The 17,178-nt window shown below is 47.1% G+C and overlaps 1 protein-coding gene across 2 annotated transcripts in view; it reads left to right on the top strand.

The window, feature by feature from the left end:
• The first annotated feature begins 1,044 nt into the window (after positions 1-1,044).
• The window catches only part of LOC145359292 (C1q-related factor-like), a 43,853-nt gene continuing 27,719 nt past the window's right edge, over positions 1,045-17,178 (top strand). The window contains exons 1-2 of one of the 2 annotated variants that reach the window (XM_080213849.1): positions 1,045-1,743; positions 5,728-5,945. In XM_080213849.1, coding sequence (XP_080069975.1) covers positions 1,180-1,743; positions 5,728-5,907 — 744 coding nt within the window. In that variant the 5' untranslated portion in view covers positions 1,045-1,179 and the 3' untranslated portion in view covers positions 5,908-5,945. Of the gene's footprint in view, positions 1,744-5,727; positions 13,739-17,178 lie in introns of those variants that run through there. The other variant, XM_080213848.1, reaches the window with a different exon arrangement.

Below are 17,178 nucleotides of genomic sequence, written 5' to 3'. Positions count from 1 at the left end.
CTCAAAGGGTGGTGAATCTCTGGGATTCTCTGCCCATTGAAGTGGTGGAGGCTACCTCGTTGAATATATTTAAGTCGCAGGTAGATAGGTTTCTGATAGACAAGGGAATTAAGGGTTATGAGGAGAAAGTGGGAAAGTGGAACTGATCCACTTCAGATCAGCCATGATCTTATTGAATGGCGGGGCAGGCTCAAAGGGCTAGATGGCCTACTCCTGCTCCTATTTCTTATGTTCTAGTAGCCACACTCCGGCACCTGTTTGGGTACACTGAGAATTTTAGCATGGCCAATCGAGGAACAGATAAAATTTTGTTTTTAAAGAAAATGAAACAGAAGCCAAGCAAGCACGGTAGCACAGCGGTTAGCACTGCTGCTTCATAGCTCCAGGGTCCTGAGTTCGATTCTCGGCTTGGGTCACTGACTGCGTGCAGTTTGCACGTTCTCCCTGTGTCTGTGTGGGTTTCCTCCCACAGTCCAAAGATGTGCGGGTTAGGTTGATTGGCCATGCTAAGAAATTGGCCCTCAGTGACCAGGGATGTGTAGGTTAGAGGGATTAACAAAGAACAACACAGCACAGGAAACGAGCCTGCACCGTCATCTTAACAATGTGTTTTTCCTCCGCCACCCTTGACCCATGTCTATGCTTATGGTACCCCCACAGCGGGTATAATATGGGGGGGTAGGGCCTGGGTGGGATTGTGTTCGGTGCAGACTCGATGGGCCGAAGGGCCTCTTTCTGCACTGTAGGGATTCTATGATTCTACGCAAAACCTCAAGCCATCCAATTAACCAAGTATTCACTATCTAATCAGCCTGAAGTTGTCAGGTCAGGCTGCTGGTCTTGCTGTCTCCTCTGTCTCACTGTTGATCTGGGGGCTGGGGTTTGGGAAGATTGACAGTGAGATGTTTTCTGGTAATCAGAGAATTAGAGACAGAGAGCTCAGGGGATGGGCAACATTCATTTGCAATCCTGGTCAGCTTGAGGGTGTGCTATATAAAGGGAGCAGTCAGCTCCACTTGCAGCTCACAAGCCTGTTGTGTTGTGTTGTGTGTGATTCCAGTGTGAGTGGTGCCTCTTTAAACCAGCAAGATTCCCCCCAGCCGGAGAGCGGCTGAGCGACCCCACTCCGGCTACACCATCAGCCGCAAGTGGCTGCTGGCCGCGGCGGGGGGGGTGGCCATGCTGCTGACCCTGGTGGTCCTCATCCCGGTGCTGGTCAGCTCGCTGGGCACGGCCGCCCACTACGAGATGCTGGGCACCTGCCGGATGGTGTGCGAGCCGAGCTACCTGGGCAGCCAGCCCAGTGCCAGCCCCGGGGCGGAGGCGCTGGCCGAGCCCGAGCTGCCCTCCACCCTGCTGCAGGGACCCCAGGGCAAACCCGGGCGGCCCGGCAAACCGGGGGCGCCCGGGCCGCCCGGCCAGCGGGGTGCCCCCGGCCCCGTGGGTCCGGCCGGGGAGAAGGGCGAGGCGGGCAGCCCCGGGCTCCCGGGCACCGGGGCCATCAGCGCCGCCACCTACAGCACGGTGCCCAGGGTGGCTTTCTACGCCGGCCTCAAGAACCCCCACGAGGGCTACGAGATCCTCAAGTTCGACGACGTGGTGACCAACCTGGGCAACCACTATGACGGTGCCAGCGGCAAGTTCACCTGCTCCATCCCTGGCACCTACTTCTTCACCTACCATGTCCTGATGCGGGGCGGGGATGGCACCAGCATGTGGGCAGACCTCTGCAAGAATGACCAGGTAAGCTCATCAGGGGAAGGGGTGCCAACCTGCCCAAGCTGGCAGAGGGCAGGGGGAACTCTCCAAATCTCTGGGCAATAACATAACTCAGCACCCCACTGAGCCTGGGCACACAGCACCGGGCACATCACCATGAGAGAGAGAGAGGGAGAGGGAGGGTAAGGGAGAGAGGGTGAGGGAGGGAGAGGGAGGGAGGGAGGGGAGAGTGGGTGATTGAGGGAGAGGCGCAGAGTGTGGGTGGGGGAGACAGAGTTTGAGGAAGAGTGTGAGAGAAAGGAGGGGAGAATGAGGGAGTGAGGATTGATCAGAGTTGGAAAGGAGGGGGCTGGAGAGGGCGTTTAGAAACTTTTCTTTGAGGGAGGACCTCAATCCCTTCTCACCGTCACTCTCCCTCTCAATCTCCCCCTCTCACTCTCCCTCTGTCACTCTCCCTCTCTCTGTGTCTATTATACACTCTCCGCTCTGTCTCAGTATCTTTTACCTGGTAAAAGGTTATTCTGCTCTCCCTCACTGTGTACTTGGAGTGTACAGCGATTCTCTGTCTCTGTCTTACACACTCTCTCTGTTGCTCTCTCTCTGATACACATTTTCTCTCTCACTTTGTGTTACACACACACCCTCTCTGTGTGTACACACACACACACTCGCTTTGTTACTCTCTGTTACACACACTCTGTTACACACACACGCTTTGCTTCTCTCTGTTATACTCTGTTATACTATCAAATAAACCTGGTGTTGTCAGACTTTTTACTGTGTTTACCCCAGTCTAACGCCGGCATCTCCACATCACACTCTCTCTGTCACACACACAGACTGGTTTCTCCTCCAGTCTTGGGCTGGGTCAGTGATAGTGTACTGCCGGTACTCTCTCTCTCTCTTCCTCTGTGTGTGCGTGTTTGTGTGTGTGTGTTACCCTGTGTTACACTGTGTGTGTGTGTGTGTGTGTTACCCTCTCTCTGTGTTACACTGTGTGTGTGTGTGTTACTCTCTCTCGCTGAGTGCTGTCCCGGGCTGGGTCAGTGACAGTGTACAGCCGTACTCTCTCTCTCTCTTTCTGTTACACTCTGTGTGTGTGTGTGTGTTACCCTCTGTGTTACATTCTGTGTGTGTGTTACTCTCTGTGTTACATTCTGTGTGTGTGTGTGTGTTACTCTCTGTGTTACATTGTGTGTGTGTGTGTGTGTGTTACTCTCTGTGTACACTCTGTGTGTGTGTGTTACTCTCTGTGTTACATTCTGTGTGTGTGTGTGTGTTACTCTCTGTGTTACATTGTGTGTGTGTGTGTGTGTGTGTTACTCTCTGTGTACACTCTGTGTGTGTGTGTGTGTTACCCTCTGTGTTACATTCTGTGTGTGTGTTACCCTCTGTGTTACATTCTGTGTGTGTTACTCTCTCTCTCAGAGTGCTGTCCTGGACTGGGTCAGTGACAGTGACTCCGGGACAGAGCTGAAACCCTGCCTGCTGGTCGCCACTTTCCCCTCTGTCTCTCTCTCAGACTCAGAATAATTTCTCTCTCTGCGCCAATCCCACATGCGGGATCGATTGAGCAAACAGAAGCAATTCTTCAGCACTCCTCCCCCCCTCCCCCTTTATCCATCTTTATCTCTCCCTCTGCCCCTCTCATGGTCTCGGTTTTATTTCTATCTCTCTCCCGGCTCTCTTGTTTCTGAGGGGATATCGGACGCCCTGGCGCTGTATAAATGCATCTGCTTCTAATTTTATTCCTTAGCTCACTTCTCCTCCCTCTTTCTCTCTCTCCATCGGCAATTAGCTTGTTTATACAGTTCTATTTTGTTTGTTTTCTCTATTTCTTTACTTCTCTCCCGCTCTCCCTTGCTCTCTCTATCTCTCATTCTCTTTCAGTCTTCCTCTGACTCATTCCGTCTCTGCCATCCCGTCCTTTGTATTACTGCCTCTCTCCGTCTCTCTGAGCCTCTGCGAGTCTCTCTGCGTCTCTGTCTAGCTCACTCTCTCTCTGTCTCTGTGTATATGTGTATCTATCTATCTCTGCCTGCGTGTGTGCCTCTATCTGCCTGTCTATCTCTCTCTGCCTCTCTCACTGTCTATCTATCTCTCGGTCCCTTCCACTGTCTCTCTCTCTCTGCCTTCCTCTCCCCCCCCCCCCCCCACCCCCGTCTCTGCTTTCTTCTGTGTCTCTAATTCTCTCTCTCTCTCTCCCCCACCCCCGTCTCTGCTTTCCCCTGTGTCTCTATTTCTCCCTCTCCCTCTATGTGCCTATCCTTTTCCATTCTGCCTGTTCCCCACTCTCTCGCCTATTCTCTCTGTCTCCCTCTTTCTGATTCACCCCTCTTTTTCTCTCCCCTTTCAATTTCTTTTACTCTCTCACTCAATCAGGTGTCTGGGTCTGGTTTTCTCTCTCTCTATCCCCCATTCTGTCTCTCTCACACAGTCTACCTCCCCCCCTCATCCATCATGCCTCCTGGCATTCACATTCTCTCACTTTTCTCATCCCCTCTGCCATTCTCCCTCCTGCACCTTCACTATCCCACTTAGTGTCCTCTTTCTCCAGCTGTCCCTCTGTTTTTGTCTTTCTCCCTCTCTACCTTCACTACTTCTCTCCTGCTCCCCTCTCCTCCTCTCTCAATCTCATCCCCCCCTCTCCCACCCCTTTCCCCTGCCTTCCTCTCCCCACTTCCCCCCTCTCTTCGCTCCATTCCCCACTCCCCTGCTCGCTCTCTCTCTCCCCTTCTCCCTTCTCTCTATCTTCACTCTCTCTCTCACTCTTTCTCCCCTGACCCTCTCTCTCTCCCTCTCTCCTCTCTTTCCCACAAAATCCCTACGGTCAAAAGGAAGCCATGCACCCACTCTCCTAGAGAGCATCATACCCAGGCCCAGCCAGCACAACCCTGCACATTTACCATGGCCAATCCACCGCACACCTTTATGGATGTTTTTTTAATAATCTTTTTTCCCATTCTGAAACATTGTCACACATTTTAAATCCATTGTCCTTATGGAAACATATTCAGTAAAGCCTCTTACAGACACATAAAAATGCAAACTCAATGAGACGCAATTTTCCAGCCCTTCTCGGCGAGGGGACCTTCCCAAAGGCAATCCTCCTGTCCCCAGCAGTGGGGCAGGGAAGGCGCACGAATGGGGGAGGCAGATATTGACGGGACAGAATCATCCCACCAGTGGCCAATGGTAAGCTTCTTTCGCCAGCAGAAAACAAGCGGGGGGTGGGGTAGGGGGAGGGGGAGGGAGAGGGGGCAGCAGAATGGTAATCCTGCCCATCACTGACTGAATATTTCCCAGTGATACACTGTGTTAAACTATATACATATCTTCCACTAACTCCCAGTGCAAAGAGAATTCTAACATTATCTTCACTCCCACCCCCTCCCTACCTCTCCTCTCTCTCTCTCCCTTCTTTTTCCCCCCTCTCCCCCTCTCTCCCTCCCTGCCCCCTCTCTTTCTTCCCTCTCCCCCCTCTCTCCCTGAGTGTTGCCTCTAACGGGGTGTCTCTCTCTGAGTGCTGCCTCTAATGGGGTCCCTCTCTCTCTGAGTGTTGCCTCTAATGGGGTCTCTCTCTCTCTGAGTGCTACCTCTAATGGGGTCTCTCTCTCTCTGAGTGCTGCCTCTAATGGGGTCCCTCTCTCTCTGAGTGTTGCCTCTAATGGGGTCTCTCTCTCTCTGAGTGCTACCTCTAATGGGGTCTCTCTCTCTCTGAGTGTTGCCTCTAATGGGGTCCCTCTCTCTCTGAGTGTTGCCTCTATTGGGGTCCCTCTCTCTGAGTGTTGCCTCTAATGGGGTCCCTCTCTCTCTGAGTATTGCCTCGAATGGGATCTCTCTCTGAGTGTTGCCTCTAATGGGGTCCCTCTCTCTCTGAGTGTTGCCTCTAATGGATCTCTCTCTCTGAGTGTTGCCTCTAATGGGGTCCCTCTCTCTCTGAGTATTGCCTCGAATGGGATCTCTCTCTGAGTGCTGCCTCTAATGGGGTCTCTCTTGCCCCCTCAGGTTCGTTCCAGTGCCATTGCCCAGGATGCTGACCAGAATTATGACTACGCCAGTAACAGTGTCATTCTGCATCTGGATGCAGGGGATGAGGTTTACATCAAGCTGGACGGCGGCAAGGCTCACGGAGGAAACTACAACAAGTACAGCACTTTCTCGGGATTTATAATCTACACAGACTGAGGCGGCAGTGCCCACACCAGGATTCACTCCGGATCAAGGTGCCCTTTGGCTGGGATCAGGCCAGCCGCTGGAATGGGAGCCAGCGGTTCAGACATTGGGAAAGGCTGGGGGGGGAGGGGTCTAACCTCACTAACTCTTAGTCTGTTAAGAATATTTATCTGATCAATTGATTCTTTTATGAGGCTTGGCTGGCAGGGTTGCTGCGCCCACTGCTAGTGGAGAGATTCTTGCAGTGATGTGGATTACGGTGATGCTCAACTCTGAACCTCTACTGATCATTAAAGCCCCCAAAACACACCAGGACCCCGTTCCGAAACCAATTTCAATTCCTATCACCATCAATACCTCTCCTGATTAACAGATTCGCACCCAGGGCAGATAGACTCTCACCCGGGGGAGACAGTCTTTCAGGATAGACAGAATGAGCCAGGATAGACAGGGAGATTCACTGGGAATAAAGAGGGAGACTCTCTATCCTGCCCATTTCCGTTGTATTTTCGTGGAATAAGCTATTCTGGTTTTGACATCTGAAGATTACAATCAGCTTTTCCATCCGATTTCAGAATGAGAGTGAATGTCACGTCACCTTTTCCCATTTGGAATAGAATCAGAGAAATTCCTTCAGTGCAGACCGAGGCCCATTGAACCTGCACCGACAGCAATCCCACCCAAGCCCTATCCCCGTAACCCCATATATTTACCCCACCAATCCTCCTGACACTAAGGGGCAACTCAACATAACCAATCAACCTAAATCTTTGGGAGGAAACTGGAATACCCGGAGGAAACCCACGCAGATACAAGGAGAATGCGCAAACTCCACATAGACAGTGACCTGCGGCTGGAATTGAATCCAGGTCCCCGGCACTGCGAGGCAGCAGTGCTAACAGCCGTGCTATCCTATTTTCCCTGAGTGTCTTAAGGCGATGTCCAAGAAAATTGGTGGGAGCTCCCAGGATTTGTCAATGCATTCATTATGGGCCTCGTGTGGGGTCAAAATGAGATTAATTCAAGGTGACCACCTAATAGAGTCACAGAGATGTACAGCATGGAAACAGGCCCTTTGGCCCAACTCATCCATTCAGTTTCCAAAACTGAACTAATCTCATTTGCCTACGTTTGGCCCATATCCCTTTAAATATTTCCTACCTATTTACCTGTTCAAATGAATTTTAAATATTGTAATTGTAGCCACTTCTACCACCTGCTCTGGCAGCTCATTCCATACACGCATCACCCTCTGTGTGAAAAAGTTGCCCTCAGGTTCCTTTTAAATCTTTCTCCTCCCACCTCAAACCTATGCCCTCTAGTTTTGGACCTCTCTACCCTGGGGAAAAGGCCTTGGCTATGCTTTATCTATGCCCCTCATGGTTTTATCAATGTCTATAAGTAACCCAAGATGAATTTCATTACCTGCTGACGTAATTGTAGAAATCACACATTGGCTCCTGTCTTGTGATAATACTTACAGAGGCAGCTGTACTGATAGGCTGCAGCTATCTGTCTGCATTTCATATCATATTCCTCTTATTGCCCTTTGGATTCTCAGCAGCCTCTGGCCCTTTATTGTGCAACAGGAGTCCTGACGAACATCCACATTGAGGTTACACACGAGAGTCCTGGACTGACGTGCGAAGGAACTGAATGAATGCCTGAGGGATTTGACTGATTGGGAAGAAGCTGGGCTGAACTGTAGTAAAAAAAAAGGACAATTGTGTGAGGGAACTGAAAACATGCAGAATGTTACTGGACTAAAGTGTGAAGGGGTGGAAGTGTGTGACGTTGCACCAATGTGAGTCCAACATTGGTCCCACAAATGGGCCAGCAATGTGCAGACAGGTCCTACTGCACATTCTTTAAGGAGCATTTACACAGCCTGCTGTGTGGGCAGGAATGTCCCAGTGAAAACTACTGCACTTCCAAAAGTTAACAAACTGCTCTCAAGTTATCCCAGTTCCTCAAACACTAGTTCAGTTTGTATAAACTGTAACCAAGTTTCTTCATGTCAATTCCAACATACAACTTTCCAGTTAGAAATATTTTAATTCAGTAAATCCCACGTTGGTAACCCGACAGTGCTGAAGGAGGTTATTTGTTCTATTGAGTTTGATTTGATTTGATTTATTATTGTCACATGTATTAACATACAGTGAAAAGTATTGTTTCTTGCGTGCTACAGAGACAGAGCATACCATACCAAGCCTACACTGATTGTCTGAAAGAGCATGGTACCCAGGCCAACTATTCTATAAACCTGTATTTAGAATGGCCAATTCACCCAACCTGCATATCTTTGGAGTGTGGGAGGAAACCAGAGCACCCAGAAGAAAGCCATGCAGACACAGGGAGAACGTGCAAACTGCACACAGTCACCCGAGGCAGGAATTGAATCCGGGTTACTGAGGCAGCCGTGCTAACCACCGTGCCACCTATTCTGCATATGTTAGTCCAGATGACCACAAATTAGTAATCTACATCAAACGTTAGTCGAGTCCTTCAAAGAATTAAAATTTAGTTATTAGTGTCACAAGTAGACTTTCATTAACACTGCAATGAAGTTACTGTGCAAATCCCCTGTCGCCACACTCCGGTGTCTGTTTGGGTACACCGAGGGAGAATTTAGCATGGTCAATCAGTACATCTTTCGGACTGTGGGAGGAAACCAGAGCACCTGGGGGAAACCCACGCAGACATGGGGAGAACGTGCAGACTCTGCACAGACAGTGACCTGGGTCCTTGGTATTATGAGGTAACTGTGTTAACCGCTGTGTCACCATGTCTCAAATTACTCCAATGTTTCATACCTTTGTCCAGTTCTTCTTACTTTAGCCCAGTTCTTCACAAATTATTGAAGTTCTTTAAGCAGCAGTATAATTTTTCAAACATTAGCCAGACCTCCTCAAATTAGTCACAGTCGGAGGAGAGTCATTATGTTCAGAGAGTAGGGCATTCAGCTCCCTGAGCCATTTCATTGCAAGTTTAGTTCCAATTTACAAGTTGTACTTTAGATCATTCCTTACCATTTTCCATTGTGATGGTCACTTTTCTGTAAGTTCTCTCCCCTGATCACTGGACCCAGATGGTGACCAGCTCCTGGAACATTCAATCCAGAGAACTCTCATCCTCCTGGATGCTCTACACTGCATCCAGTAACCCCCAAGCTCAGAATTCAGCTGGAGAAACTCCCTACACTTGTGGTCTTCTGAGATGCGTAATGTGTTCTGAGGGTCCTACATCCTGATGGACCTCAGCTGCCCACTCATGACCTAAAAGGTTAGTCTAATCCTGCATTCACTCCACAATGTCTACACATTATAGACCAGTTCCTTCAGGGATTAGCTCAATTCCTTCATACGTTAGTCCACTTTTTTTTCACAAATTAGATCAATTCATTCATAATTTTGTCCACTTCCTCACACATTTGTCCAATCCTTCAAGATGTTAGTTCTGTTCCTTCCCACTTCACTACAGACAACCACATTTCAATCCAGTTCCATCAACCCTTGCTCTGTGCCCTTCACACATTTGTTGTGCACTGTCACACATTAGACTGGCTCCTTCACAAACCTGTCCAATCTCCTCACAAACTAGTCCAGTTCCGAGCACTTCAGTGCAGTTATTCACCAACTCATCCAGTTACAGTTTGTCAGAAATTGGGTCAATTCTTCACTCATAAATCCAGTTGCTCATAGATTATTCTAATTTTTTTAAAGTATTTACTCATTGACAGATATGGATTTCACTGGGTAGACCAGCATTTATAGCTCAACCTTAATTGTCCTTGAGAAGGTGGTAGTGAGCTGCCTTCTTGAACCACTGCAGTCCCCGTGGTATAGGTACACTCACAGTGCTATTAGGGAGGGAGTTCCAGTATTTTGACCCAGTGACAACAAAAGAATGGTGATCCTGATTTCCAAATCAGGATAGTGAGTGGCTTGGAGATGGCTGTATTCCCATGTATCTGCTGTCCTTGTCCTACCTAGGTGGTGGAGGTTTGCGGGTTTGGACACTGCTGTCTAAGGAGCCTTGTTGAGTTGCTGCGTTGAATCTTGTCTGATGATACACACTGCTGCACACTTTAGTCCAGATCTTCACACCTTAATCCAACTCTCTCAGTCTTGGTCCTGTTCCTTCGTACACTCATCTGGTTCTTCCAGTTCCCTCACAGGTGTGTTCAGTTTGTTTTCAAATTTACACATTGTCTCAGTTCCTTCAAAGACGATTTAATCTTCTTCACCCATTAATCCAGTTCTTTAAGGATATCTGGATTAGAAAGAGTCATTACAGCGCAGAAGGAGGCTCTTTGGCACTTGAGTGCATGCCAGCTCTCTGTAGAGCAATCAAATCCTGTTCCCCTGTATCATCCTCAGCTCTGTAAGCCTATCCCTTTCAAGTGGCATCAGCATTTGTTCCTTTAGCACTGCCTCTTTTGTTCCACTATATTTTTATTTTAAAGGATATGGGCATCACTTGCTAGGCCAACATTTATTGCCTGTTCCTAACTGCCCCTATTTCAGAGGGCATTTTTGACAGTCAATCACATTGCTGAGGCCCTGGAGTCACATGTAGGCCAGACCAGGTAACGTTGGCAGATTTCCTTCCCTAAAAGACATTAGTGAAGCAGGGGGGGTTTTTCCGACGATTGTTTCGAGGTAGACTTTTAATTCCAAATTTTTACTGAATTCAAATTTCACCTTCTGCTGTGTTTGGATTTGAACGCAGCTCCCCAGATCTTGCTCTGGGTCTCTGAATCGCCAGTCCAGTGTTAATACCATTGCCACACTGCCTCTCCTACATATCTTTATTACTTAATCTCCCCTGCTCTCTCACCTATCCCTGACTTTACCTTTTTGCTCCATTTGTTCCTTCCCCTTTTCCGACATCATAAAACCCATCACATTTCTGCCCTTCTTCAGTTCTGAGAAAGGGTCATACCAACAGAAAACTTCTGCTTCCAAACTGATTGAGTTTTCCAGCCCTTTCTGTTTTTATTTCAGAATTCCAGCATCTACGGTGTTTTATTTTATCAGCCTAACCCATTAGTGCTGTTCAGTCTAGTTCCTTCACAAGACAGCCTACCATCCTATTCCTCACAAATTAGCGCAGCACCTACACAGTCTCTGACAAAGGGTCATCCAGACTTGAAACGTTGGCTCTATTCTCTCTCCACAGATGCTGTCAGACCTGTTGAGATTTTCCAGCATTTTCTGTTTCTGTGCTGACACAGAGTAGTTCCTCAAAGAGATGAGAAAATGCTGGAAAATCTCAGCAGGTCTGACAGCATCTGTAAGGGGAGAGAAAAGACCAGCTATTGTTCCTCATATATCAGTCTAGTTTCTTTATATTCTAGCCCAATCTCTTCCATTCACTTTATTCAGGAGGGGATAGCTTGATCTTGGGATTGGCCTGTACTGTGCTGTAATGTTCTACGTTCTATTGTAGTTCTTTCCCATATTTGTGCAACTCCTAACAATATGCAGCAGTTCATTCACACATTCTGATGCATTAGCACCACATATTTGCTCAATTATTCACATTCAGTTTAGTTCCTCACTTTAGTCCAGTTCCTATTTGGAAATGAAAATTCACAACACAGTTAACATTGATTAAACGTGGACCAGTTCAGACTGGTAACGGCAAATTGTGTTTATCTTATTCAGGCTTGTCCGATCTTTTCCTGTGGGAGGGCCAACATTTAAACCTCTCTCTCAGTCAAGGGACCGAGAAACAGATTTTGGAAAGAAAAGGTTTAGCACATGAAAGCTCTTTTTTTAAAAAAAAATCTTAATGTATGAAAAGAAACAACTTACTGAGCAAAAAAAAAATGTCAAAACAATAAATTGTTAATAAATAATGCTGATGATTAGAGTATGAAGAGTGGATATTTGTGTGTCCAGCTCACTCTCAGTCTTGAGTGCTCACTGACTCTCACTGAGGGTAGGTGTGTCAGGATGAGGGTGAATGGGGACCCTCAGACTGGAAGTGATCCAGACACACAAGTTGGGATTTTATTGTCAGTCCGTCCCAGAATCGGGGCTCACAGGAAAGAATTCTCCATTAGCCTCGAGTGGGATTTTACGAGATTCGTCCAAGCGAAGTCGTAAAATCCCAGTCACATCTCCCCTTCCTCACTCACACACATCACACTCACTCCTCCCTCACAGCCCTCTCGCCTCACACTCTCACACACACCCCTCACATTCAGCTCTCTCACACACACAGACACACACAGAACACACACCCCTCACACTCACCCCTCTCTCCCACATCCTTCACACTCACCACTTTCACCCTCTCACACAAATACTCATTCCTCTAATATACACCCAGTCACCTCTCTCTCTCTCACTCACATGCTAGTCTCTCTCTCACACACACACACTCACCCCTCTCTCATACATACGCTCATCCCGCTTTCACTCTCACTCACACACATACACTCACCCCTCTCTCACTCTCTCACACACACACTCACCCTTCTCATTCTCTCACACACACACATCCCTCTCTCTCATACATACACTCATCCCACTCTCACTCACACGCACACACTCACCCTTCTCTCACTCTCTCTCACACACAAACACTCACCTCTCTCTCTCACATACACACTCACTCCTCTCTCACACACCCACACCTCTCTCTCACACACACACTCCTCTCTCTCACACACACACTCCTCTCTCTCACACACACACTCCTCTCTCTCACACACACACTCCTCTCTCTCACACACACACTCACTCTTCTCCCTCACACACACACTCACCGCTCTCTCTCTCTCTCTCACACACACACACACCCCTCTCTCTCTCACACCTATAAGTAACATGATAAGAATGCTCAATGCAGTATTTGAATGGCCAGTTGGATTAAATGTTCACAGTGAGAGTGATGTCAGTAATTTGTGCGGTTGGTTGTTCAACACTCTATTTTGACAGATTGCATTGTGCAATCATAGTTGAAAGTCTGTCTATCGGCCAAAATCCTCTGTCCTTATTGGAGTCTGGGATTTTCCGGCCCCACTGGCAGTGAATGGAGCTGTGGCTGGAATTCTGCATTCTCCGTTCCCGCTCACAGGGGCGAGACTGGAGACTCAGACCCTCCGCGTGGGGTGGGGGACAATTTCTTAGTGATTGGCGAATGAGCCACTCAGCAGCAAACATGGGAGAGAAACAGGCTGCGATTGGAGGAGAGCCCCTTTGCCGAAATCCTCTGTTTGATCGAGCAGTTTTGCCGATATTGTGCTCAGAGTCTGCAGGAGCTGAGGAGGAGAGATTCACGGCTGGACAAGCATGATCTAACCTGACTGAATTTGAACAGCGAGGGTTGATGAGAGTAATCTGGTTGATGTGATGTACATGGACAATGGGGGAACTCCAGCTATGTATCAGATCTCTGCTTTCCCTGAATCTGTTTCTCTGAACCTGAGTGTGAAGGATACTGTATTATAGGAGAAGATTCCCCTGCATCCACATTGTGTATGGCTAAGGTTGTACATCCTGGTTTGCCCATACGTACTCCTTTCACCATTGTGAGGAGCCTTGTTGAGTCTTCTTGTTGTTCTGCATATGAATATGACAGCATGGTGCCTACAATCCTTAATAGTTCAGTATTAACTAACTGGATAGTAGGAGGTTCCATCTGAGAATGGCTTCACTCTGCCTCATCCTCCCTATCTCCTCCATCCTCCACTATTCTTACTGCCTGACAAACCAGTGTCCTCCCCGTGGTGGTGATATTGCTTCAATATATTGACATGACACAATGCAGTCTTTCCCTGTTATCTGGGGTGTTAATCTAAGAATAAACCAGGACCAATCCTAGTTTATATGATGACTGAACCATGCTTGTGATTACTCGCCCCGTAAAGGCAGTAATGTTACTCAGCAACCCCTGATAGAAAGGTTCCAGTCTTGGCTTGCTTGTCTTTCCATTTCTTTATGCTTCTATGGAACGTTTGAGATATTCCTTCCCCAGCCATCTTACAGAAACTTGTGAGCCACTCCTTGAGCTCAGATACATAAAGCTTGGAATGTTCTGTTCTGAAAACTCTTATTTAATTAATTTCAGAGGATCTCTGTCTTTACGTGTGTAAACTAACTCAAAAGGACTAAAGCCTCCTGGCTCATTAGGTGCATCCCTAGTGGTGAGGAAAAGAAATTCTAAACCTTTGTCCCATGTATGGTGGGTAAGTTGTTAGAAAGTACTCTGAGAGACAGGCATTTAGAAAAGCAAGGAGTGATTAGGGACAGTCAGCATGGCTTTGTGAGTAGAAAACCATGTCTCACAAATTTGATTGAGTTTTCTGAAGGGACAACCAAGAAGGTCGATGAGGGCAGTGCAGTTGATGTTGTCTACATGGACTTTAGCAAGGCCTTTGTCAAAATGCCGCATGGTAGGTTGTTGCAAAAGGTTAAATTTCATGGGATCCAGGGTGAGGTAGCTAAATGGATACAAAATTGGCTTGATAATAGAATCCAAGAGAATGGTTGTAGAGGGTTGTGTTTCAAACTGGAAGCCTGTGACCAGCGATGTGCCTCAGGGATCAGTGCTGGGTCCACTGTTATTTGTCATTTATATTAATAATTTGGATGAGAATATAGAAGGCATGGTTAGTAAGTTTGCCGATGATACCAAGATTGGTGGCATAGTGGATAGTGAAGAAAGTGATCTCGGATTGCAACAGGATCAATTGAGCCAGTGGGCTGACGAATGACAGATGGAGTTTAATTTAGATAATTGCAAGGTGATGCATTTTGGTAGATTGAACAAGGGCAGGACTTACTCAGTTAATGGTAGGGCGTTGGGGAGAGTTACAGAACAAAGAGATCTAGGGGCACAGGCTCATAGCTCCTTGAAAGTGGAGTCACAGGTGGACAGAGTGGTGAAGAAGACATTCGGCATGCTTGGTTTCATTGGTTAGAACATTGAATACAGGAGTTGGGATGTCTTGTTGAAGTTGTACAAGACATTGGTAAGGCTACACTTGGAATACTCTGTACAGTTCTGGTCAACCTATTATAGAAAGGATATTATTAAACTAGAAACAGTGCAGAAAAGATTTACTAGAATGCTACCGGGACTTGATGGTTTGAGTTTCAAGGAGAGGCTGAATAGACTGGGATTTTTTTCTCTGGAATGTAGAAGGCTGATGGGTAATCTTATAGACATCTATAAAATAATGAGGGGCATAGATCAGCTAGATAGTCAATATGTTTTTCCAAAGGTAGGCGAGTCTAAAACTAGAGGGCATAGGTTTAAGGTGAGATGGAAGAGATACAAAAGTGTCCAGAGGGGCAATTTTTTCACACAGAGGGTGGTGAGTGTCTGGAACAAGGTGCCAGAGGTAGTAGTAGAGGTGGGTACAATTTTGTCTTTTAAAAAGCATTTAAATAGTTATTCAACTGGGTAAGATGATTCTAGAGGGGTATGGGCCAAATGCGAGCAATTGGGACTCGCTTTGGGGTTTAAAAAAAGGGATGGCATGGACAAGTTGGGCCGACGGGCCTGTTTCCATGCTGTAAACCTCTATGACTCTAATAAAGGGGGTCGTCTTGACAATATACCCTAATTCTCACTTTGAGGCTTTGATGCTATTGTTCTAATGCTCCTTATGTTTGTGGCTAGTGTGCAGAGGAATGTAACTGCTTTACCTCTAGACTGATCATAAACTCTGGAAGAAAATGCTAGGCGTGATATTGGAACGTTGGAACCATCAATGGGTGATCCATATCAAGCGTACAATTGGGATAATTTCTCTTCCTCTAAGGTACAAAAAATTGTTCTCCAGGGAAGACTTCTAGGAATCAAGTAGCCATATCCAATATAAGTTTAAATTTATTAATTAGTGTCACAAGTAGGTTTACATTAACGCTGCAATGAAGTTACTGTGAAAATTCTCCAGTTGGCCCACTCTGGTACCTGTTTGCGTACATGGAGGAAGAATTTAGCATGGCCAATGCACCTAACCAGCACATCTTTCAGACTGTGGGAGGAAACTGGAGCACTTGGAGGAAAACTGCACACACACGGGGAGAACTTACAAACTCCACACAGACAGTGACCCAAGCCGGGAATCGAACCCAGATTCCTGCGCTGTGAAGCAGCAGTGCTAACCACTGTGCCACCGCTCTGCCCTAGCGAGTATATAGTGAGTATATATTGCTGTCCCACTTTTATTTTTGGTTAAGGTCTCACACAGTCCACAAACAACCCTACTAAATGGTTCTCAAAATACTGACGTTGGAATTAGTTGTCCAGTTTGATCACAATCTGGCAGATATGACTCATTTTACAAAACTGTACCACATCCTTCTGAAGAGCTGGCCAATAAAAATGACGGATTGTACATGTTTGGGTCTTTTGGGTCCCTACATGCCCTGCCATAAGAATTTCGTGAGCTCTCCACATTATCTCCCAATGGTAAGTGGGTGTTACCATTGCCTGAGGAACTACCGTACACTCTTTCTCCACTGGTGTGTAAGGAGGTCTCCACTTCCTCATCAGATTCCCATTTCTAACATCCACCTGTTCCATCTTCCGTTTGAGCTGAGAGTGTGACTTGACTGAGCTCTGGATCGGCTGGCTGAACCTTAGTGAAAACTTCCTGAATATTTCCTTCAGATTATCCAAATCCCCAAAGACAGCTTCAGACAGCCAAATACCATGGTGCCAATTCTACCTCTGATAATGGAACTTGTTTAGCTATTGTTCAGGTCACTAAGAGGGAAAAGTCCCTGGAACCTTTTCCTGTAACTGCTCTGTCTCCTTAACTTCCCCTGGACCCCCTGTAATTCCTGCTGAAGCTACCAACTTCACTCTGGCCAGATCATTCCCAAGGAATAAATCAACTCTATCGGCCAACTATAAACAACTCCTACTGTTACCGTACCGACATTAGGTCACACCGCAGGTGAACCTGATACAAAAGTGCGGGTATAGGCTCCCCGCCAATGCCATTTACCAAAATCTCCATATCTAGTGTGAACTTTGGTGGAAATGCATACCTTTCTCAGCAAAAAGAGTTTGAATAGCCCCTGCTTCCCTAAGTATAACTATAGATTTACTTGCTTCACTTGATAGATAAGGAGTTACTTATCCTTTTGACAAGAATTCCCTGTCATTTTCAGGTACTTTGTTACCCTTCCCCGCACTCATGGCAATGTTTGTTCTTGGTTTTCGAGCTGTAGTCAGAGGTACGGCTCAGCCAGTGGTACCATGGTCTGAGCCCCTTTCTCTGCATCAGCCTTGTGTAGCTGGGAATCGGGA

This window comes from Carcharhinus amblyrhynchos, chromosome 27 (assembly GCF_965287045.1).
Source record: "Carcharhinus amblyrhynchos chromosome 27, sCarAmb.v2.hapA, whole genome shotgun sequence".
Classification (NCBI taxonomy): Eukaryota; Metazoa; Chordata; class Chondrichthyes; order Carcharhiniformes; family Carcharhinidae; genus Carcharhinus; species Carcharhinus amblyrhynchos.
Note: the sequence above shows the minus strand (reverse complement) of the source record. Positions and strands in the feature narration are given on the sequence as shown.